Genomic DNA, 24799 nt, shown 5'->3' with positions numbered 1-24799 from the left:
ACACAGACTAAACTAATATTTTTTATTTGTTTGGAAATTCAAAAGGGGGACTATGAGATTAGTATTTTGAGTTGTCTTCCCCTTTAGTTGTCCACCACTCTTAAACCGATCAGAAAACAAAAGCCTAAGAAATGGGTCAGTGGATCAAAGCAAAGAATGTCTTGCAATTAGCGAGACAACAAGGATCGCTACACTGTTTGCCAACTCTAGGACTGGTTCCCGGCAACCTCGCGGTTAATTAAAAACAACAGTTCACAGCAATGCAAATCTCTGTCCCCCATTTCATTGGTCCCTGAATAGCTCCCACACAAAGGATATCATTATTCACCTTCTAATAGCCAAATGGAAATTGTTTCTGTCTGCCTCTCGCCACCTCATCCCCTGATTGTGAAACTGTTTGGTGAATTTGAGCCCATGTGAGGCAAATGTGTAGAATCCTCCTCCTATAGGAAGATATGAATCTAGGCATTCTATAGGTCTACTATATGTTATTGCTCCATTAAGCTCCATCCTTTTCTTCTATGAATACACTGGAACTACCGTACAATGGACTTATATAAGACTCAAGGTATTGCACACCAATGCTACAAAACCCAATAATGTCAATGGATCCGAATGTCATTATCTTACTCCCATATCTTATTGTCATATCTCATTGTCATATCTTATTGTTATATAATTCCAGGTTCTTGGTTTTAGGCAATCGTATCTAGGCCACAAGGAACTCCATCTGCTGTGAAGAGGCCAAAAGGCTAGTGACGACACAGGGAGTCTGGGGCAGGGATTAGTTGGCACCCCGGGTCTGGGGGGGGGGTGACAGATTACAGGACAAGACTACAGGACAGGATGAGCACTGGGCAAAGTGTCTGTTCGGATCTCTATTTTCACCAACATACAGTAGGTCACACAGGCCCAAACATCAAAACATTGAAACAAATGTATGCCTCATTGCAAAAATAAATGGAGTGTGGATTTTGCTGCAAGTGGCAAATTGAAGTTATTTGTGGGGCAATGGTTGTCAGAAGGGAGATATATTCCAATGCGCTCAGCATATCATACAGTATCAAATCTCATCCTTCACCTCCCCTTCACACAAAGCCCTGACCTCTGGGTTTGTGGGAGGAGGGGAGGACAGGTGACTCAGCACTTGTGGAGGATGCACTTATACCAAGGACAACGCAGCGCCAACATGTTCATATAGGACCCAATCAATTTGATGAATCCAATGACAACCACATCCTGGTGTTTTTCAGTAACTGGTGTTTGATACAGAATGACAGTACGTTTGATACAGAATGACACTACCTGGACATAATATGCTCAGGCCAAATCATATTACATGGTACAATACTGGATGGGAATACCTCCACACATATCTTTCTAATGTATATGATAGAAATTAGTGTGTGTGTGTGTGTGTGTGTGTGTGTGTGTGTGTGTGTGTGTGTGTGTGTGTGTGTGTGTGTGTGTGTGTGTGTGTGTGTGTGTGATATGGATTACCAGCAAGCGGGAGGTCGGAGGAGGAGGTGGGGGAGGTGGCCAGGGGCTTAGATGTCCTTCAGTTAAACCAGTGAGAAACTGTCGTGCTGCCCCTGGGAAGAAGTGATCATAACAAGCAGTCAGCCCGGAGGAAGAGCTGCGTAGAGTGGTGCTGATTCGACGACGATTCCAAAGCTGAGGAGACACGTCGCACAAGACCAAGCAGAATCAAAAGGAAAACGGTTTCTCCCACCGACAGGTAGGCTAAGGCAGGCGAGGAGTAAAGTATTTTTGTCGATAGTGGAAAATAAACATATGGACACAGATTGCAAACTACGCAGTTGGGATGTTGTGGTGTTAAATCTTGCCATTGCCGTTATTTTTGTTTAAAGCTAATCAAACATGGTTTTACAGTAGCCTATCTTTGCATTTGTTCAAATCTTAATTATTTTGTTGTGAAATTATTAGTTGATAGTTGAGTTTGTCAGGTATGGTCATCGTTTTACTGAAAGAAAGTCAGTCATTTGTAGGTTTGTAGCTGATAGCCTACATACAGACGACCTACAATAAGTAGCCTACATTGTTATACATCTAACAACGCGATTTGTAAACTCTGAAATGTGATAAACATGTCTGTAACTCATGTTCTATAAAATAGTTAAATGGAAGTTCATAAGAAAATACCATATTTAGGATTTAATCAGGTTTTGTTATGCATGCCTAGCGTTATCCAATGGCTAGATAGGCTATAGCTTAATATTTCACAGGCTGTGTCATACATCACACCAATCCTTGAACATCCTTAATTAGGCTAGATGCTCCACGGCACGTCATTGAATTCAAACTATGTTATGGACAGACTAGACATTCTTTGATCAGTGGTGGTTGATCTTACTCCTTTTTGAGGGAAAATTTATCTTTAGTGCTATAGGCAATAGGGAAACATTCAAATGTCACATTATTTTAAAAACTGGTCTTCATGTTATATGGTTCACTGAACCCGCTTGTCTCCCGCTCCGCTGTCCAAGGTCCTGATTATAGCCGGCTAGCTGAACGTATCGCAGGTTGAAGAAATGGCTATCACGTCAAACTCCCTGCCATTGGTCTGTGCATATTTAGCGGCTACCCTGATTGGTCGCATTTTGTGTTTGGAGGGGGCGTGTCTACAGGACGGTAGACAGAAGACCACGCCCAGCCAGGAACCTCACCTGAAAGAGTGCACACTCTATGCTGAGAGTGAGTGAGAGCACTGTGCTTTTTAAAGACAACAACATGCATCATCAAACCATGATAAAGAGAGAAAACTGCTGTTGGAAGTTTGCTATCAAAATCCTCAATCCTCCTATGAGATGAGGTGTCTCCCCATGGTCATAATCTATCCATATCTGTTTTCTAATCAGATGCATGTTGTTCAGAGGATGACATCCAGGATCTTAATCCCATGACCAGTGAGAAGAACAGCCCCTGGGACAAGTGTGGGAAACTGAGCCCGAAGTAAGTCTGCAATTTACAGCGGCCTTTGATCATGACTAGCTGATATAACCAATATTTTCAATCTGTCAACAAAGACAACACCATTGCACTGCTGGAGCAAAGAGAGAGTTACATGCTGTGGTCTACCCCCCCCCCCCCCCCCCCCCCCCACCTCTCTCTCTCTCTCTCTCTCTCTCTCTCTCATCCATCTCTATGACCAGGTGTGAGGACTTCCTGAAGCGTGTGACCTGTTTCTACCGTTGTTCCCCTGATGCAGCCCGCTGGCCACACTCTCACCTCCAGTCCTCCATGCAGGCCGTGCCACTGTGCCACAGCTTCTGCCGTGACTGGTGAGCTCACTACAATAATCTAGGGTCCCCAATGTAAACTGTACTGAAGGCTCTGCGCTAATCACATCATCCAGCAGTATCAAATGTTGATCTGTCATCTGGTCATTGCAACATAACATTTTTCTTCAGGTATGAGGCCTGCAGGATGGACATGACATGTGCTCGTAACTGGGCCAGAGACCCCAGAGGACAGAACTGCACTGGGAACTGTGTGTCGTATCAGCAGGTAGGCTGTTGATTGGATGGGCAGCAGCCAGTCTCATGGGAAGGAGCCATGTTGAGTTGGCTGTAATGCTGTGTTGAGCTGTGTTTTAACCTTGCTATAAATATATATGGGTTTTTTTTTTCAAAAAGAGATATTTAGACTCAACGATTCGTTTCTTTGAGGAAGTTAAGAACCGTCCTATTCTCTTTCTCCAGCTGTGTCTCTTATGATAGAGCTGTAGGAAGATAGAGAAACCTGGCATGCAAGGACACCTGGCATAGCAAAGAATCATGGTAGTATAGCTGAGTCAGTGTTAGTTGTACTGGTACTGCTGGTCTCAGTGGTCAGTGAGGGGTTAAGGACACAATGCCTGGCTCAGTGGAATAAAGGAGGGGCTCTGCCAGGGGCGGACTGGGACCAGAAATTGGCCCTGGCATTTCTAACAAACCTGCCAATTTCTTTCCTTGAGGGCCACACACTGACCCATTTTTTTTATTTGAGGCCCCCACACCGGCCCATTTCTTTCCTCAAGGCCCCCATTATTAGCCAGATAATGATTATTTTGCCCCAAAAAATCCAAGTTAGACAGGCCCAATGTGATAAAAAATGGTCCAGCCTATCTGGCATTTGTTCAGAATGCCAGATGGCCAGTCCGCCCCTGGGCTCTGCTCTGTACTGCTCCACTGGACAGAGGAGGATATAAAAAGAGGCAGAGTGACCCAGGGCTTGTGCACAGCTGGGACCAACTGTGAACCCCTCAGTCACACACAAACATGCACGCACACCAGAGGAGGCTGATGGGAGGAGATGTAAGGGGACGTGCTCATTGTAATGGCTGTATTGGAATGAATGGAATGGTACCAAACACATCAAACACATGAAAAAAGAATGGTTTCATTGATTCTATTCCAGCCATTACACTGAGCCCGTCCTCCTATAGCTCCCCACACCATCCCCCTCTGACACACACACACACACACACACACACACACACACACACACACACACACACACACACACACACACACACACACACACACACACACACATAATCAGTGGTTGGATGTGATGATGAGAGGTGACAGGAGTGTGTGTATGTTTATGTGGAAATGGCAGGTCAGGGAACCACAAATATACCAAATAAAAACGTAATTATTGTGAGGCCATTCAATTAAAGTTCATCTGTTCTGAATATGAGGGTCCTGCTATACAGAGACCTCCAAAAGACCCCAAAAGGAGGAGTCAGAATGTTTGAACAAAACAACTATCTAATAGATATATTGTTTACACAATAACAATATTTTCACAGATTTATGCTATTCATTAGTTTGACCCTTTGCTTAAGAGCAACTGACTCAATGGAACTCAAATGAGGTTGGAAACAATTTGTGTCCAGGCATTTTAATGACGGCTCTTTTAATGACCTTCAGCTGTTAAAAAACAATTATTTTATCAGTAGATAGTAAACAGGTTTGAGGTAAACAGTTTGTAGGTTAGACTGGAATGTTCAGTTTGATTCCTCATCAGACAAAGGAATTGGGAATCTAACTGCACCTCACCCATTCACATGTCCTCTCTAATCGAGCTGACAATGCTTCAGTCTGCCTCAGGGCCACTGTACACAGCACAGGCAGGATGCAAATAAATACACGGAAACACACACACTTGCATGTTGGCTACTGCACTCACATATAGGCTACACACACACACAAACAAACACATGCACATTCTGTACTCACATATAGGCTACACACACACACACACAAACACATGCACATACTGCATTCACACATAAGCTAGACACACACAAAAGCATTTGTACATGCACACACAATACTGCACACACACGTACAAACCATCAAAACGTCCCCCTGGCTCTTCTCCCAGGATCCTCTCTGGCTTTCTCCCTCAACGTCTGTAAGCTCTGCTGGCTCCTCTCCATCGCCTCACTGGCCACAGCAATGTTCTGTGGCTTCTTAACATCATCAACAAGGAATCCAACACTCTCTTCACGCTCTCCACTCAAACACTGGTTCTGAAGTGGGCAGTGACTGTGCACTAACATGCACACAGACTGGCAAGCCTGTGTTGCGATAACAGCAGGTTGACGTTTATTGGGATGAATCTTCTCCTTAAGGCAGAACTAAGCGATTTCCTCTAGATCCAGCCAACAGCAAAGTAAAAATATTGTATATATCATAAAACTTAATGAAAACAAATGTAAGGTTAGGGTTAGGCACTAGGGTTAGGCACATGACCATGGCCGCCCCAGGAGAGGAGGCTAGTAATAAGACCAGCTAGTAGCTCTCTGCTGCACAGCAACAGCACTGTCCTTTTAACACAGTCAATATAGCAGTGCTTCCTAAATGTTCTGAGTGACTCATTCACTCCTTATCCCTCAGACAGACAGGATGAGAGAGGGGGAGAGGAGAGAGGGGAGGGAGGAGAGAGGGGGAGAGGAGAGGGGGGAGGGAGGAGATAGGATAGGGGGAGGGAGGAGAGAGGGGGAGAGGAGATGGGGGAGGGAGGAGAGGGGGAGAGAGGAGAGAGGAGAGAGGGGGAGAGGAGAGAGGAGAGGGGGAGGGAGGAGAGAGGAGAGAGAAGAGGGGGGAAGGAGGAGAGAGGGGGAGAGGAGAGGTGGGAGCGAGGAGAGGGGGAGGGAGGAGAGAGGAGGGAGGAGAGGGAGAGGGAGGAGAGAGGGGAGGGAGGAGAGAGGAGAGTTGTAACGGTAGCACTTCTTACAAAGTGGTGATGACTCACTCCCCAGAGAATCAGAGTTTACAGATATAGGATCTTAATTTGACCTATAATGTCACAGCAAAATAATCATTCAGCAACAGGATTTAAATGCTTAGTCCATAATGTAGCTGGAGCTGTGGTTAAGCTATTATCTGGCCAAAAGTAGGCTACATGAAAAGTGTAATACTGTTAATATAATTGTGTGTTAGATTGGGTTATCAGTTCATTTAAATAAGAAAGCTCATCTGCATTCAAATCAAATCAAATGTATTTATATAGCCCTTCATACATCAGCTGATGTCTCAAAGTGCTGTACAGAAACCCAGCCTAAAACCCCAAAAAGCAAGCAATGCAGGTGTAGAAGCACGGTGGCTAGGAAAAACTCCCTAGAAAGGCCAAAACCTAGGAAGAAACTTAGAGAAGAACCAGGCTATGAGGGGTGGCCAGTCCTCTTCTGGCTGTGCAGGGTGGAGGTTATAATAGAACATGGCCAAGATGTTCAAATGTTCACAGTAGTTGTCGAGGGTGCAGCAAGTCAGCACCTCAGGAGTAAATGTCAGTTTGCTTTTCATAGCCGATCATTAAAGAGTATCTCTTCCGCTCCTGCTGTCTCTAGAGAGTTGAAAACAGCAGGTCTATAATCACAGTAGTTGTCGAGGGTGCAGCAAGTTAGCACCTCAGGAGTAAATGTCAGTTTGCTTTTCATAGCCGATCATTAAGAGTATCTCTACCGAGTTGAAAACAGCAGGACTGGGACAGGTAGCACATCCTGTGAACAGGTCAGGGTTCCATAGCCGCAGGCAGAACAGTTGAAACTGGAGCAGCAGCACGGCCAGGTGGACAGGGGACAGCAAGGAGTCAACATGCCAGGTAGTCCTGAGGCATGGTCCTAGGGCTCAGGTCCTCCGAGAGAGAGAATTAGAGAGAGCATACTTAAATTCACACAGGACACCGGATAAGACAGGAGAAGTACTCCAGATATAACAAACTGACCCTAGCCCCCCGACACATAAACTAATGCAGCATAAATACTGGAGGCTGAGACAGGAGTGTTCAGGAGACACTGTGGCCCCATCCGATGATACCCTCAGACAGGGCCAAACAGGAATGAAAAAACCCCACCCACCTTGCCAAAGCACAGCCCCCACCGCTTGCAGTGCAGGAAAATTCTCAGTAAAAAAAGAGTGATCAAATTAAGATCCTACATCTGTAAATGTGTAGACCCATGGTGTCTACCATTCTACTAATAAGCTTTTCCAATATCAAGCTTTTCTGAGAAATGTAGGCTTAGACTTCATTAGACTTCGTTTTTTTGGCCCTAAAACCTGAATTTGGATTAAAGTGAAGGGGAAAACATATTTATTTCCCTCAATCAGCTGGCTTTTAGATGACAGATGAAGCATGACCTTGTGTGCCTGTCCCCCATGTCTCCAAAAGCCTTTCTCTGTATGATGAGGGCACTAATGGATGGGTGAGAGAGAGGTGGGAGTGGCAGCTGCTGCCTGGCAAATACTTTGTTTTTTCAGAAAAGGTACACCTTTGTGTAATCAATAGTCCCAATTAAAATGAGTGCCTTAATCAGAGGTATAATTTGCAACACACAGAGAAGATAAGGGTCATATTGAATCTAATGTCAAACTACACCTCCAATGATTTCCTCTTTGCTACCACAGATGTACCAGCATGGCCGGGACCTGTGTGAGAGCCTGTGGGGGGACGCCTTCATGACGGTGGAGGATGAGGAGGAGGAACGGGAGGGGGGTGAGGGTATTAGCAATGGTAATGGTGGACGTCCCTGTGGATGCCTGACCCTCAGCCCCTCGGACAGGGAGGTGATCTCTGCCCTCAGGGCCCTGGAGGAAGACCCAGAGGAGCTGGACACCACAAAGAGTGGCTTGCCTCAGTACCGTGCCCCCTGCCACAAGCAGCCCAAGACCAAGTCTGCCACACTGCCCCTGCAGGCGCGGAGGAGCAACGGCAACATTGTGATGCGAAAACGCTCGGTCGTGGTGGATGATGTGGAGGGTAGTGGGAGTGGGCTGTAGATGAACTGACAGAATCTGATCTCTGAATCTGTAGCTCTGTCCCCAAGCTGGGGTTGTCATATCTTGCTACTATAACTAACCTTACCTCACATACTGTACCTCTCGTCATTACGCACCATTATAACCCATCAATCAAATGTTGCTTAGAGACGCACCATATTTTGAAGTAATACCAAACATATAAACCATTATGACATGACATGCCCTTAACACTGTGTAAATGATGTACGAATAGTGACATTGACCGTAACATTATTCTGAAAGGTTAAACAATCAACAGCTACAATCAAAGTGTATGACATCATGTTGTATTACAGTCTGTTGTTACATGGTACTTGGCCCAGGGACTGCAGTTGAAAATTAGCCGGCTGGCTAAAACTCGCACATTTATACAGTAGTAATGTTGATTAATGTCCACTGTCCCTGTAAAAGTAAATGTAATAAAGTAAAGTAGTTGCTAAAACAGGTGACACCATTCATGATCGCCATCAATGTTTGGCATGTAATTGTCAGTCATGTAAGCTGATTATAAACATATGTAGTCTTGCAGCTACATTAGTAGGCCTACAAATGAAAATATCTATCATCTTGTGAGGCGCCTGGGACTGCCTCGGTGCATATCATACTGTAGAGTTGTGTTTACCCATCAGTGAACTGCAGTAGTTTCTAAACTGCAGTTGTGTAACTTTACCATCAGACTAGGCATACAGGAGATATACATATCCATACAGAAGCGTCCAAAATTCCTCTATTCCTCAATCCTAAACACCTTTTTTTAGACATACCTGTACAACTGTCAACATGCTTGGCATATTTTACTATCGTGATATAACGTAATCTGTTTTCTTGTCATGAAATGTTTGATAGTGGAGGAGAGAGGTAGGGTGTTTGTGATGGTGGTGCACAGCCACATCATTAGAGTGGTTGCCATCCTGCAACCATAGGAGTCAGTCAGCTGTTAAAAATGATGAAGTATTTTATATAGCTGGAGGAAGTCTTGAATTTCAGAAAGAGAATCCGCGCAAAGGACAGACTTAGACTGCTGATGTAGAAACATGACTCATGCCAGTAAGGCTTTTGTGTTAGTATGATAATGCATCAGAACTCTATTCAGGCAATGCCATTCAAGATGCTGTGAAGTAGAATTAGAGCCAAACTCTATAGAATGTCTATAGAATGGTTGACCAAAAGGGAACCTGTTTGTCTGAGTGTGACATGAATTCCTATTTGGTGTTCTTTTGTTTCTTGACATCCTCAATAAACACTGGATTTCAAAATCATTCCATTAGTATGTTCTATTGTGTTGTTATTAGAGCAATTGCCAGATCAAAACACATAGCAAATATGTGTTCTGTGTTCTCCATATGCAGCACTGTCCAACCGTTTGACCTGTCACCTCAGGATAAGAACACTGTGTATTACAAGGATGATGTCATCACCAAACATGGCCGCAGGGTCAGTCCATCTCTGATGTTCTCACCAGTCCAGCTCAAGCTGGCAGACAGCTTGACAGTTTGATTATGGGAGTGAATAAATATAGTATATGTATTGTTCAAATTACAAAGGCACCACACCACCAGCCTTCAATATGGTTGTTTTAAAATAATAATGTAATAGTCATCAATAATACCACAATGTACTACTTGACATTTTCAAAACACAGCCTGCTCAACCCTCTCCAATTCTGCTGCCTAAAGGATAGACAGCAAAACACAGCCTGCTCCACCCTCTCCAATTCTGCTGCCGAAAGGATAGACAGCAAAACACAGCCTGCTCCACCCTCTCCAATTCTTCTGCCTAAAGGATAGACAGCAAAACACAGCCTGCTCCACCCTCTCCAATTCTGCTGCCGAAAGGATAGACAGCAAAACACAGCCTGCTCCACCCTCTCCAATTCTGCTGCATAACGGATAGACAGCAAAACACAGCCTGCTCCACCCTCTCCAATTCTGCTGCCTAAAGGATAGACAGCAAAACACAGCCTGCTCCACCCTCTCCAATTCTGCTGCCGAAAGGATAGACAGCAAAACACAGCCTGCTCCACCCTCTCCAATTCTGCTGCCTAAAGGATAGACAGCAAAACACAGCCTGCTCCACCCTCTCCAATTCTGCTGCCTAAAGGATAGACAGCAAAACACAGCCTGCTCCACCCTCTCTAATTCTGCTGCCTAAAGGATAGACAGCAAAACACAGCCTGCTCCACCCTCTCAAATTCTGCTGCCGAAAGGATAGACAGCAAAACACAGCCTGCTCCACCCTCTCCAATTCTGCTGCCGAACGGATAGACAGCAAAACACAGCCTGCTCCACCCTCTCCAATTCTGCTGCCTAAAGGATAGACAACAAAACACAGCCTGCTCCACCCTCTCCAATTCTGCTGCCTAAAGGATAGACAGCAAAACACAGCCTGCTCCACCCTCTCCAATTCTGCTGCCTAAAGGATAGACAGCAAAACACAGCCTGCTCCACCCTCTCCAATTCTGCTGCCGAAAGGATAGACAGCAAAACACAGTCTGCTCCACCCTCTCCAATTCTGCTGCCGAACGGATAGACAGCAAAACACAGCCTGCTCCACCCTCTCCAATTCTGCTGCCTAAAGGATAGACAGCAAAACACAGCCTGCTCCACCCTCTCCAATTCTGCTGCCTAAAGGATAGACAGCAAAACACAGCCTGCTCCACCCTCTCCAATTCTGCTGCCTAAAGGATAGACAGCAAAACACAGCCTGCTCCACCCTCTCCAATTCTGCTGCCGAAAGGATAGACAGCAAAACACAGCCTGCTCCACCCTCTCCAATTCTGCTGCCGAAAGGGTAGACAGCAAAACACAGCCTGCTCCACCCTCTCCAATTCTGCTGCCTAAAGGATAGACAGCAAAACACAGCCTGCGCCACCCTCTCCAATTCTGCTGCCTAAAGGATAGACAGCAAAACACAGCCTACTCCACCCTCTCCAATTCTGCTGCCTAAAGGATAGACAGCAAAACACAGCCTGCTCAACCCTCTCCAATTCTGCTGCCTAAAGGATAGACAGCAAAACACAGCCTGCTCCATCCTCTCCAATTCTGCTGCCGAAAGGATAGACAGCAAAACACAGCCTGCTCCACCCTCTCCAATTCTGCTGCCGAAAGGATAGACAGCAAAACACAGCCTGCTCCACCCTCTCCAATTCTGCTGCCTAAAGGATAGACAGCAAAACACAGCCTGCTCCACCCTCTCCAATTCTGCTGCCGAAAGGATAGACAGCAAAACACAGCCTGCTCCACCCTGTCCAATTCTGCTGCATAACGGATAGACAGCAAAACACAGCCTGCTCCACCCTCTCCAATTCTGCTGCCGAAAGGATAGACAGCAAAACACAGCCTGCTCCACCCTCTCCAATTCTGCTGCCGAAAGGGTAGACAGCAAAACACAGCCTGCTCCACCCTCTCCAATTCTGCTGCCTAAAGGATAGACAGCAAAACACAGCCTGCTCCACCCTCTCCAATTCTGCTGCCTAAAGGATAGACAGCAAAACACAGCCTGCTCCACCCTCTCCAATTCTGCTGCCTAAAGGATAGACAGCAAAACACAGCCTGCTCCACCCTCTCCAATTCTGCTGCCTAAAGGATAGACAGCAAAACACAGCCTGCTCCACCCTCTCCAATTCTGCTGCCGAAAGGATAGACAGCAAAACACAGCCTGCTCCACCCTCTCCAAATCTGCTGCCGAAAGGGTAGACAGCAAAACACAGCCTGCTCCACCCTCTCCAATTCTGCTGCCTAAAGGATAGACAGCAAAACACAGCCTGCTCCACCCTCTCCAATTCTGCTGCCTAAAGGATAGACAGCAAAACACAGCCTGCTCCACCCTCTCCAATTCTGCTGCCTAAAGGATAGACAGCTAAACACAGCCTGCTCCACCCTCTCAAATTCTGCTGCCGAAAGGATAGACAGCAAAACACAGCCTGCTCCACCCTCTCCAATTCTGCTGCCGAACGGATAGACAGCAAAACACAGCCTGCTCCACCCTCTCCAATTCTGCTGCCTAAAGGATAGACAACAAAACACAGCCTGCTCCACCCTCTCCAATTCTGCTGCCTAAAGGATAGACAGCAAAACACAGCCTGCTCCACCCTCTCTAATTCTGCTGCCTAAATGATAGACAGCAAAACACAGCCTGCTCCACCCTCTCCAATTCTGCTGCCTAAAGGATAGACAGCAAAACACAGCCTGCTCCACCCTCTCCAATTCTGCTGCCGAAAGAATAGACAGCAAAACACAGCCTGCTCCACCCTCTCCAATTCTGCTGCCGAACGGATAGACAGCAAAACACAGCCTGCTCCACCCTCTCCAATTCTGCTGCCTAAAGGATAGACAGCAAAACACAGCCTGCTCCACCCTCTCCAATTCTGCTGCCTAAAGGATAGACAGCAAAACACAGCCTGCTCCACCCTCTCCAATTCTGCTGCCTAAAGGATAGACAGCAAAACACAGCCTGCTCCACCCTCTCCAATTCTGCTGCCTAAATGATAGACAACAAAACACAGCCTGCTCCACCCTCTCCAATTCTGCTGCCTAAAGGATAGACAGCAAAACACAGCCTGCTCCACCCTCTCTAATTCTGCTGCCTAAATGATAGACAGCAAAACACAGCCTGCTCCACCCTCTCCAATTCTGCTGCCTAAAGGATAGACAGCAAAACACAGCCTGCTCCACCCTCTCCAATTCTGCTGCCGAAAGAATAGACAGCAAAACACAGCCTGCTCCACCCTCTCCAATTCTGCTGCCGAACGGATAGACAGCAAAACACAGCCTGCTCCACCCTCTCCAATTCTGCTGCCTAAAGGATAGACAGCAAAACACAGCCTGCTCCACCCTCTCCAATTCTGCTGCCTAAAGGATAGACAGCAAAACACAGCCTGCTCCACCCTCTCCAATTCTGCTGCCTAAAGGATAGACAGCAAAACACAGCCTGCTCCACCCTCTCCAATTCTGCTGCCGAAAGGATAGACAGCAAAACACAGCCTGCTCCACCCTCTCCAATTCTGCTGCCGAAAGGGTAGACAGCAAAACACAGCCTGCTCCACCCTCTCCAATTCTGCTGCCTAAAGGATAGACAGCAAAACACAGCCTGCGCCACCCTCTCCAATTCTGCTGCCTAAAGGATAGACAGCAAAACACAGCCTACTCCACCCTCTCCAATTCTGCTGCCTAAAGGATAGACAGCAAAACACAGCCTGCTCAACCCTCTCCAATTCTGCTGCCTAAAGGATAGACAGAAAAACACAGCCTGCTCCATCCTCTCCAATTCTGCTGCCGAAAGGATAGACAGCAAAACACAGCCTGCTCCACCCTCTCCAATTCTGCTGCCGAACGGATAGACAGCAAAACACAGCCTGCTCCACCCTCTCCAATTCTGCTGCCTAAAGGATAGACAACAAAACACAGCCTGCTCCACCCTCTCCAATTCTGCTGCCTAAAGGGTAGACAGCAAAACACAGCCTGCTCCACCCTCTCTAATTCTGCTGCCTAAAGGATAGACAGCAAAACACAGCCTGCTCCACCCTCTCCAATTCTGCTGCCTAAAGGATAGACAGCAAAACACAGCCTGCTCCACCCTCTCCAATTCTGCTGCCGAAAGAATAGACAGCAAAACACAGCCTGCTCCACCCTCTCCAATTCTGCTGCCGAACGGATAGACAGCAAAACACAGCCTGCTCCACCCTCTCCAATTCTGCTGCCTAAAGGATAGACAGCAAAACACAGCCTGCTCCACCCTCTCCAATTCTGCTGCCTAAAGGATAGACAGCAAAACACAGCCTGCTCCACCCTCTCCAATTCTGCTGCCTAAAGGATAGACAGCAAAACACAGCCTGCTCCACCCTCTCCAATTCTGCTGCCGAAAGGATAGACAGCAAAACACAGCCTGCTCCACCCTCTCCAATTCTGCTGCCGAAAGGGTAGACAGCAAAACACAGCCTGCTCCACCCTCTCCAATTCTGCTGCCTAAAGGATAGACAGCAAAACACAGCCTGCGCCACCCTCTCCAATTCTGCTGCCTAAAGGATAGACAGCAAAACACAGCCTACTCCACCCTCTCCAATTCTGCTGCCTAAAGGATAGACAGCAAAACACAGCCTGCTCAACCCTCTCCAATTCTGCTGCCTAAAGGATAGACAGCAAAACACAGCCTGCTCCATCCTCTCCAATTCTGCTGCCGAAAGGATAGACAGCAAAACACAGCCTGCTCCACCCTCTCCAATTCTGCTGCCGAAAGGCAGACTCTCATCCTTTCCTTCTTCTGTATAATTCCTAGGATTGATAGATCATGTTTCTGCCCATGTACAGTACATTATATAGAGATTATAAACAGAATGTACAGGCAACTGCCAAAATAATGGAAATATTTGAGTAAATGAAGGATTTAAAGTGTATTGAAAGCAGGTACTTCCACATAGGTGTTGTACCGGAGTTAATTAAGCATTTAACATTGCACCATCAAATCAAATCATATTTTATTTTTTATTTTACCTTTATTTAACCAGGCAAGTCAGTTAAGAACAAATTCTTATTTTCAATGACGGCCTGGGAACTGCCTGTTCAGGGGCAGAACGACAGATTTGTACCTTGTCAGCTCGGGGGTTTGAACTCACAACCTTCCGGTTACTAGTCCAACGCTCTAACCACTAGGCTACCCTGCCGCCCATACACATGGTTAGCAGATGTTAATGCGAGTGTAGTGAAATGCTTGTGCTTCTGGTTCTGACAGTGCAGTAATATCTAACAATTCCCCAACAACTACCTAATACACACAAATCTAAAGAGAGGAATAAGAATATGTACATATAAACATATGGATGAGCGGCACAGGCATGGTGCAGTAGATGGTATAAGGTACAGAATGTACATGTGAGATGAGTAATGTAAGATAAGTAAATATTATTAAAGTGGCATCGTTTAAAGTGACTAGTGATCCATTTATTAAAGTGATCCCTGCCTACAGACAGAAACTAAAACAAGAAGCTCCCGTGCTGAGGTCTGTTCAACGCTGGTCCGACCAATCTGATTCCACACTCCAAGACTGCTTCCATCACGTGGACTGGGATATGTTTCGTATTGCGTCAAACAACAATATTGACGAATACGATGATTCGGTGAGCGAGTTCATTAGAACGTGCGTTGAAGATGTCGTTCCCATAGTAACGATTTAAACATTCCTTAACCAGAAACCGTAGTGGCTTGGGTGGTTGTTGTCCTAGATTATCGTTTTGGCCTTCCTGTGACATTGGGCACTGTAGATGTCTTGGAGGGCAGGTAGTTTGCCCTCGGTGATGCGTTGTGCAGACCGCACCACCCTCTGGAGAGCCTTGCGGTTGAGGGCGGTGCAGTTGCCGTACCAGGCGGTGATACAGCCTGACAGGATGCTCTCGATTGTGCACCTGTAAAGGTTTGTCAGGGTTTTAGGTGACAAGTCAAATTTCTTCAGCCTCCTGAGGTTGAAGAGGTGCTGTTGTGCCTTCTTCACCACACTGTCTGTGTGGGTGGACCATTTCAGTTTGTCTGTGATGTGTACGCAGAGGAACGTAACACTTTCCACCTGCTTAGGGTCATGAATAAAATTGTTGGGCACGTCCTTATTTTGTCTACCATAGCTATGACCCCACAGGATGACAATGCCCCTATCCACAGGGCACGAGTGGTCACTGAACGGTTTGATGAGCATGAAAACTATGTAAACCATATGCCATGGCCGTCACAGTCAATAGAGCTCAAACCAATTGAACACTTATGGGAGATTATGGAGTGACGCCTGAGACAGCATTTTCTACCATCATCAACAAAACTCCAAATTATGGACTTTCTCGTGGAAGAATGGGTTGCATCACTCCAATAGAGTTCCAGACACTTGTAGAATCTATGTCAAGGTGCATTGACGCTGTTCTGGCTCGTGGTGACCCAAAGCCCTATTAAGACACTTTATGTTGGCGGTGTTTCCTTTATTTTGGCAGTTATCTGTAGCTCTACATCATTTTACACAGTGGGTCTTCAGGCTCTGACAGGCCTGTTTTAGGGGGCAGTGTCATTGAACTCCAGCAGTAGAATACATTGCTCGTAAAATCATTGTTCAAAATCATTAGGCCTGTCTATGCTTTATTTCTTAAAGTCTAAGCCGCTGATACCATGGATCATTTTGCTATTTTATTAAGAATTTGATATTGAATTTGGCCTTTACTACTTTTGTCCATAGAAACAAATTGAATTACACATTCATAAATGGCAACAAAAAAAGACAGTCAAAAAATAAATCATATGGAATAAGGTTTTGAAGTCTCTGTCCTAAAAGTTCAAAGATGAGACACAATAATTGTAACAGAAGACACTATTAACATCTAAATATTATTGGTAACAGAATAATAACTGCAGACTAAATAGTACTGCAATTGAAAATTGTACATCCAATATAGCAGATACCCATAGACTTACACTAGTTACGCTAGTTAGCATTGGCGTGCGAAACTACCTCTTAACTTCCTATATTCTGAACACAGAGGCATAAAAATGGTATCCACGAATTCATTTGACTCTGCCAAAATACCGAAATATGCATTTAAGAGCTAGAATTGATGTTGTACCCTATGTTGTGATTCTCACCAATGTTGTGGTCTTCTCACACTATTCAAACAACACAATTGAATAAATGGCTTATGAAGCTCTCTAAGCCTATAGATCACATAGGCTTTTTAAAATAAATCATCTTAACTAAAGACACAGACAATACTGTGCAGCCGTCTTCATCGACATGGCCACGGCCTTCGACTCTGTCAATCACAGCATTCTTATCGGCAGACTCAACAGCCTTGGTTTCTCAAATGACTGCCTCGCCTGGTTCACCAACTACTTCTCAGATAGAGTTCAGTGTGTCAAATCGGAGGGCCTGTTGTCCGGACCTCTGGCAGTCTCTATGGGGGTGCCACAGGGTTCAATTCTTAGGCCAACTCTTTTCTCTGTATACATCAATGATGTCGCTCTTGCTGCTGGTGAGTCTCTGATCCACCTATACGCAGACGACACCATTCGGTATACTTCTGGCCCTTCTTTGGACACTGTGTTAACAAACCTCCAGACGAGCTTCAATGCCATACAACACTCCTTCCATGGCCTCCAACTGCTCTTAAATGCAAGTAAAACTAAATGCATGCTCCTCAACCGATCGCTACCCGCACCTGCCTGCCCATCTAGCATCACTACTCTGGACGGTTCTGACTTAGAATACGTGGACAACTACAAATACCTAGGTGTCTGGTTAGACTGTAAACGCTCTTTCCATACTCACATTAAGCATCTCCAAACCAAAATTAAATCTAGAATCAGCTTCCTATTTCGCAACAAAGCATCCTTCACTCATGCTGCTAAACATACCCTCGTAAAACTGACTATCCTACCGATCCTTGATTTCGGCTTGACTTGTTTGTGCGGCCTTGACGTTTTCTGGTATTTTTTTATTTCAGCTAATGGGACTAACACTTTAAATGTTGCATTCATATTTTTGTTCAATGTAGTTGTAGTTATAGACGTGTTGCGTTTAACAAATCAGCAAGTCGGACATTTCCGAGTTTCCTAGTACCGATTAGGATGAGTGTGGCATATCCCCCCAAAAGACAGTAACCTACAGTTGGAAGATTGGCAGAAACTACTTCTACAACAGAAATACCGATCACGCTGGTAGGCGATGTCATGGCGACATTTGCTAGCTGAACTCATGAGCAAAATCGGGTCTAACGCTCTTCTCGCGCCAAACTGCGCATGTGCATGCCGTAAATTCAAAGGCATACCTTGGATATAAAGCGGTTTTTGACGAAAATGTAAATGTGTCAGTTCGACACTTTCACGAAGTTCAGGTAATAATATGTTAAACTACTTAAGACATTGACTCGAATCTAGGTTGTGCCTTTAGATTTAGAAAATTAACAACTAAGGAAGAACGTTTCAGTTCTCTCATTGACTTCTCAAACTCCGGCCTAGTCTGCTTGGTCATTTTCTCGGGAGTCTCGCGATGTTGTGTGTCTGGGTTTAGAAACTCTGTGATATTCATTTTCCGCGATTGATAACGTCAATCAAATTCTTCACTTACAGAAAGCTGAGACAGCCTATTCTCGCGGGATTTGCATCTCCTCAGCTTTTAGTTACTGGTCAGTTAGTTACTATGTCCGTGTTCTGACAGCAGTAATGGCCTAGTCTATATGTTGCCACTTAATTGTGCACTTTCTTTGACACAAACTCAGACACTGGTACTATCTCTTCTTACTTGTGTGGCAGTGACCTGAGAAAGTAGCAATAACATAAACCTACACTCTACTGACAGTCAAACTGACACTATTAAACTGCTGACAGACTAGCTAGAGTAGGCTACACTGTAGAGAGGGAAATAGATCAGACAGCCTAGGTTAGTTTGGTTGTTGGCTGTGTGTGAACTGCAGTGTTCTTTTATTAGGCTATTGTAGACTACACATTTTATCTTACAGTGTTTGGAATGCAGTAGATTGATAGAAGAACAGTTTAACCAAATGTGACTGTTTCCTTTCATGTTTAATACCAGCTTTAACTCTACCAAACTCTTATCTGAAGTTCATGTTTCATGATAAAGATTTCTGAGACAGATTTCTGGTTTTATTTGGTAATCAGAACAATTAGTATTCTGTGTTTGATTCTCCTCTGCTACTTTCTTGCTGTGTCATGTGGGGGAAAATCATCTGCTCACAGGTCTGAGATGATCTATTCAAAGCCTAAAGTAACAATTATAAAAATTTGATGTGAGTTAAAAAATAATACAATAGGATATGATTATAATATCCCTCTGTTATATCATGTTTTAAGTACATTTTTCTCAAGGTCATTATCTGCAGCTTAGAGTTCCCCTTTGGAGCAGTGAGTTCAGTGAACTGTCCTATCGTCGCAGCAATGGGTACTTGAAAACAAACTTGTGTGCAAATATTATGGTGTCCTTCATTGAGAGGTTGCTGCATGAGGACTTTACAAAGAAACCAATTCCTCAACCTCAAGCATGACTGTGCAGTGTGTCATGTGCTTCGGGCATGTGCTCGAGTGTTTTGAGGCAGACAATAGTGTTGTCAAAGATTCCTGACTCTCAACAACAGGTTTTCATGTCTCAAGAAATCCAAATGTCAGCTTTCTTAGTCGAGACACACTTTCATTTTGTGGCAAGGCTAGGCTTATAGTACTCAAACATTAATTTTACTTTAAGCTCAATTAATGCCCTTCTCTAAATATTAAGTCTATTGGCCTGTAATGCCGTTAACCAAGGTTTTCCACTCTGATTCACGTCAGGTGATTGTGGCCTTCAGTGAACGTGCTGAGGAGTTCAGGAAGAGTGACTGTGAGGTCCTGGCAGCCTCTACAGACTCCCACTTCATTCACCTGGCCTGGTGAGACCTATACTAGGGTCATATATGGAAAATACTGATATAGGAAAACAAACCAGAATCTTATCCTCTACTGTCCTTCTGTATAATCTATGTTTTTATTTAATTATTTTGCATATTGCTGCATATATCTAACTTAATACCCCAACTTGTGGCTATTGTTAGGTAATCATTTTCATGTTTGTGAAGAGGAATCCAGAAAATAAATGCACTAGGCTGCATAGGGTCCTGAAGCCCCACCCTGCCCAGAGTTAAGCTTCTCCTGTCAGCCTGTGTAGCTGTGATAAGACCCTGGAAGACTGACTGAGTCGGTTTTCAGCTCCAGATACACAGCAGATGTGTAGCGGCCACTGTTCAAGTCATCAATAATCATGCAGGCGTGCAGTGCATTTGCCTACAGTCCTGTATTTATTGTGTGTGTAATAGTGATTCTTTCTCTCCCCCTCCTGTGCAGGATCAACACAGAAAATAAACAGGGAGGTCTGGGCCCTATGAAGATCCCTCTGCTGGCTGACCCCACCCAGGCCATCTCCAGGGACTACGGAGTACTGAAGGAGGATGAGGGCATAGCCTACAGGTCTGTTACCAAGCTCTGGGACAAGTCTTATAATCCTATTCTCTCTCTCTCTCTCTCTCTCTCTCTCTCTCTCTCTCTCTCTCTCTCTCTCTCTCTCTCTCTCTCTCACTCTCACTCTCACTCTCACTCTCACTCTCACTCACTCTCACTCAGAGCTGTCCATTTCCTGACCTTTATACAGTGCTCAACCCTTTACCTGTTCTAACCTTCCTCCCTACTGTTGTGTCTTTGGCTATGCCGGATTAAGTGATATGACATGCTATTCTATAAAATAATTTCTCCGTAATGAATATTACCTGATTGAGCTAATCATGTAAATGTAATTAACTAGAGAGTCGGGCTCCACTAAATAATATTTATAGAGCTGTTATCTTCCAAATAAACTCTTAAAGACCTAGTAATATTTTACAGCAATAGCAGTCAATATTAATCGTCATCTTAATTCAGTCTCATCTGAAAGTTGTAAATTCTTGGTTTTCTGCACGAACCCTGGCTAACAAGTTGAACCAGCAATACAAAATTGGGTTTAATTATTTATTTCCTATATACCTAACTAATCACACAGAATTACACATAATTAAATCATAACTTGATTACAAATTACGCCATAAAGGAAAACGTCCCTAGCGGGCGGAACAGATATGACAGCTTGTTACACAAAAGAAAAGGGGCTTGGTTTGAGTGAAAGAGCGGGAAGACTGAGGAACAAAGGGCGAAGCTGTGCTATCGTAAATACAGCATCTAAATGCATTCTAAATGACCGCCCATTTGGAAAAGGAAAATGCAATAAATATTTACTCTGAGCTGGGCTTCGGTAGATGGAAGGCCGTGTTGCCCAACCGAGTCCTTTGTCCTTTGAAGAATGTCTCTGCTGTTAAATTGAATCCGTTGTAGTAACGTTGTTGTGGGGTAGACGGGATACTCTGTCTGTTTCTTCCTAACCCTCGTTTGCAGCGGCTGTTGCTAACTCAACGGCTAGGAGGTATCACTTCTGTAGTGAATAAGAGTGTAAAGTTCATACCATTCGCAACCAAAGCTCACGCTGATGTTGGCTTCGTTCTGTAGTTATTATCTTAACCATTCCGACATCGGACCGTCGTCCTCACATCCTCGGAACAGGAGGTTATATTGTCGTCAAGGCTTTATATAGGAAGGAAGAGGAGGGTGTGTCTGAAAGGTTTTATAGCCCATGTCCCTTCACAGGGGCGGACCACTGATTGAGCAGAGCCCTTATGAAAACCCAAATCTCACATTTTAGAAGCTAAAATCACATTTCATCCCATCACAAATAATTTAATATTCAAACATTTAAATTGAACAACAATTCCATGTTAATCTGATAACTCTGATGTGTAGATTTTCCACTGTAGAGTTTACAGTGCCTTGCGAAAGTATTCGGCCCCCTTGAACTTTGCGACCCTTTGCCACATTTCAGGCTTCAAACATAAAGATATAAAACTGTATTTTTTTGTGAAGAATCAACAACAAGTGGGACACAATCATGAAGTGGAACAACATTTATTGGATATTTCAAACTTTTTTAACAAATCAAAAACTGAAAAATTGGGCGTGCAAAATTATTCAGCCCCTTTACTTTCAGTGCAGCAAACTCTCTCCAGAAGTTCAGTGAGGATCTCTGAATGATCCAATGTTGACCTAAATGACTAATGATGATAAATACAATCCACCTGTGTGTAATCAAGTCTCCGTATAAATGCACCTGCACTGTGATAGTCTCAGAGGTCCGTTAAAAGCGCAGAGAGCATCAAGAAGAACAAGGAACACACCAGGCAGGTCCGAGATACTGTTGTGAAGAAGTTTAAAGCCGGATTTGGATACAAAAAGATTTCCCAAGCTTTAAACATCCCAAGGAGCACTGTGCAAGCGATAATATTGAAATGGAAGGAGTATCAGACCACTGCAAATCTACCAAGACCTGGCCTTCCCTCTAAACTTTCAGCTCATACAAGGAGAAGACTGATCAGAGATGCAGCCAAGAGGCCCATGATCACTCTGGATGAACCGCAGAGATCTACAGCTGAGGTGGGAGACTCTGTCCATAGGACAACAATCAGTCGTATATTGCACAAATCTGGCCTTTATGGAAGAGTGGCAAGAAGAAAGCCATTTCTTAAAGATATCCATAAAAAGTGTTGTTTAAAGTTTGCCACAAGCCACCTGGGAGACACACCAAACATGTGGAAGAAGGTGCTCTGGTCAGATGAAACCAAAATTGAACTTTTTGGCAACAATGCAAGACGTTATGTTTGGCGTGAAAGCAACACAGCTCATCACCCTGAACACACCATCCCCACTGTCAAACATGGTGGTGGCAGCATCATGGTTTGGGCCTGCTTTTCTTCAGCAGGGACAGGGAAGATGGTTAAAATTGATGGGAAGATGGATGGAGCCAAATACAGGACCATTCTGGAAGAAAACCTGATGGAGTCTGCAAAAGACCTGAGACTGGGACGGAGATTTGTCTTCCAACAAGACAATGATCCAAAACATAAAGCAAAATCTACAATGGAATGGTTCAAAAATAAACATATCCAGGTGTTTAGAATGGCCAAGTCAAAGTCCAGACCTGAATCCAATCGAGAATCTGTGGAAAGAACTGAAAACTGCTGTTCACAAATGCTCTCCATCCAACCTCACTGAGCTCGAGCTGTTTTGCAAGGAGGAATGGGCAAAAATTTCAGTCTCTCGATGTGCAAAACTGATAGAGACATACCCCAAGCGACTTACAGCTGTAATCACAGCAAAAGGTGGCGCTTCAAAGTATTAACTTAAGGGGGCTGAATAATTTTGCACGCCCAATTTTTCAGTTTTTGATTTGTTAAAAAAGTTTGAAATATCCAATAAATGTCGTTCCACTTCATGATTGTGTCCCACTTGTTGTTGATTCTTCACAAAAAAATACAGTTTTATATCTTTATGTTTGAAGCCTGAAATGTGGCAAAAGGTCGCAAAGTTCAAGGGGGCCGAATACTTTCGCAAGGCACTGTAGGTGCATCCTGTTTCCATTGATCATCCTTGAGACATTTCTACAACTTGATTGGAATTCACCTGTTGTAAAATCAATTGATTGGACATGATTTGGAAAGGCACACACCTGTCTATATAAGGTCCCACAGATTACCGTGCATGTCAACGCAAAAACCACGCCATGAGGTCGAAGGAATTGTCCGTAGAGCCCCGAGACAGGATTATGTCGAGGCAGAAATCTGAGGAAAAAAAATACAGTTTTATATCTTTATGTTTGATGCCTGAAATGTGGCAAAAGGTCGCAAAGTTCAAGGGGACCGAATACTTTCGCAAGGCACTGTATGTCATCTTATCATTGATGAGAATGTCTCAGATGACAACCGAACTGACATCATATTCATTAAGTACCACTGCATATGTTCAATTGGTCGGATTACCAGAATATAGTTCATTTCCCCCCACCTTCTGATGTTCCCAGAATCTCTATGTTAACCAAGGGTTTTGCAAATGTAACATCAGTAGGGTAGAGAGAGGAAAAAGTGGGGAAGAGGTATTTATGACTGTCATAAACCTACCCCCAGGCCAACGTCATGACACTACTGTCCAGAGGTCTGTTTGTGATTGGTGACAAGGACATCCTGAGGCAGATCCCCATCAATGACCTGCCAGAAGCGTGCTCTGTGGATGAGACACTGTGCCTGGTGCAGGCCTTCCAGCACACTGACAAGTTTGGAGAGGGTAAGAGGAGGAGGGGAAAGAGAGCAGGTAGGGGATTTAGAGTAGCATGTGCTGACATCTCAGGACATGGCAGGAGACTCATATTGTTAGGCACCAATAGACCTCCATTGTATGCACTCTAGTGCTACTTGACCTCTAGCCCCTCTTCACCTCAGTTCCTATTCTTATTAGAATATACAGTACATTTAGTGAGCAAATGTGTTTGATATACACTGTATGGTCACAGGGCAGATGTGTGACTTGTTTCTCTTTACAGTGTGCCCAGCAGGAAGGAGACCAGGGAGAGACACCATCGTTCCGGACATCCAGAAGAGCAAGGAGTTTTTCTCCAAACAGAAGTGATCCATCCACACCTCCTTAGATGTGCTATGTCTGTCTATACAGGGTACTAACTGAGCACTTACTGTTGTTATTTAGATCGCTGACTGACTGAGTCTGCTGATCGCATTGATTCTGTGTCAACTACACTGTCAGTGGGGATGTGTTTTGTGAGAGTTCTTGAAAATTATATATCATTTGTGCATTAGGCTTGATGTTGATTCCATCACGGGGCTTATTTTACTGCTGTTCTCTAATGATTTTTTATTTTTAACTTATCTAACTTCTACTTAACACATATTTTTATGAAAACTGCATTGTTAGTTAAGGGCTTGTAATTAAGCATTTCACTGTAAGGTAAACATGTTGTATTCGGTGCATGTGACAAATAACATTTGATTTGTTTTGATTACAATTCAAACAGTGCCATGTGAGTATGAACTGGAATGTTAATAAAAAAGCAGAATT

At 44.5% G+C, this 24799-nt stretch overlaps 2 protein-coding genes across 2 annotated transcripts; both read left to right on the top strand.

The window, feature by feature from the left end:
• The first annotated feature begins 1582 nt into the window (after positions 1–1582).
• Positions 1583–9571, top strand: LOC110538481 (riboflavin-binding protein). Its single transcript, XM_021625330.2, has 6 exons — positions 1583–1738; positions 2508–2715; positions 2880–2973; positions 3174–3302; positions 3432–3528; positions 7920–9571. Exons 2-6 carry the CDS (start codon positions 2553–2555, stop codon positions 8289–8291), a joined length of 855 nt encoding a protein of 284 aa, XP_021481005.2. The 5' UTR covers positions 1583–1738; positions 2508–2552; the 3' UTR covers positions 8292–9571.
• LOC110539174 (peroxiredoxin-like) lies at positions 9347–24799 on the top strand. Its single transcript, XM_036939529.1, has 6 exons — positions 9347–9359; positions 18035–18168; positions 19616–19713; positions 20165–20287; positions 23883–24013; positions 24270–24799. The coding sequence occupies exons 1-6, from the start codon at positions 9347–9349 to the stop codon at positions 24353–24355; spliced, it is 585 nt and encodes a 194-aa protein (XP_036795424.1). The 3' UTR covers positions 24356–24799.

The sequence above is a fragment of the Oncorhynchus mykiss genome, chromosome 12, assembly GCF_013265735.2.
Source record: "Oncorhynchus mykiss isolate Arlee chromosome 12, USDA_OmykA_1.1, whole genome shotgun sequence".
NCBI lineage: Eukaryota > Metazoa > Chordata > Actinopteri > Salmoniformes > Salmonidae > Oncorhynchus > Oncorhynchus mykiss.
This window is presented reverse-complemented; position numbering and strand designations above follow the sequence as displayed.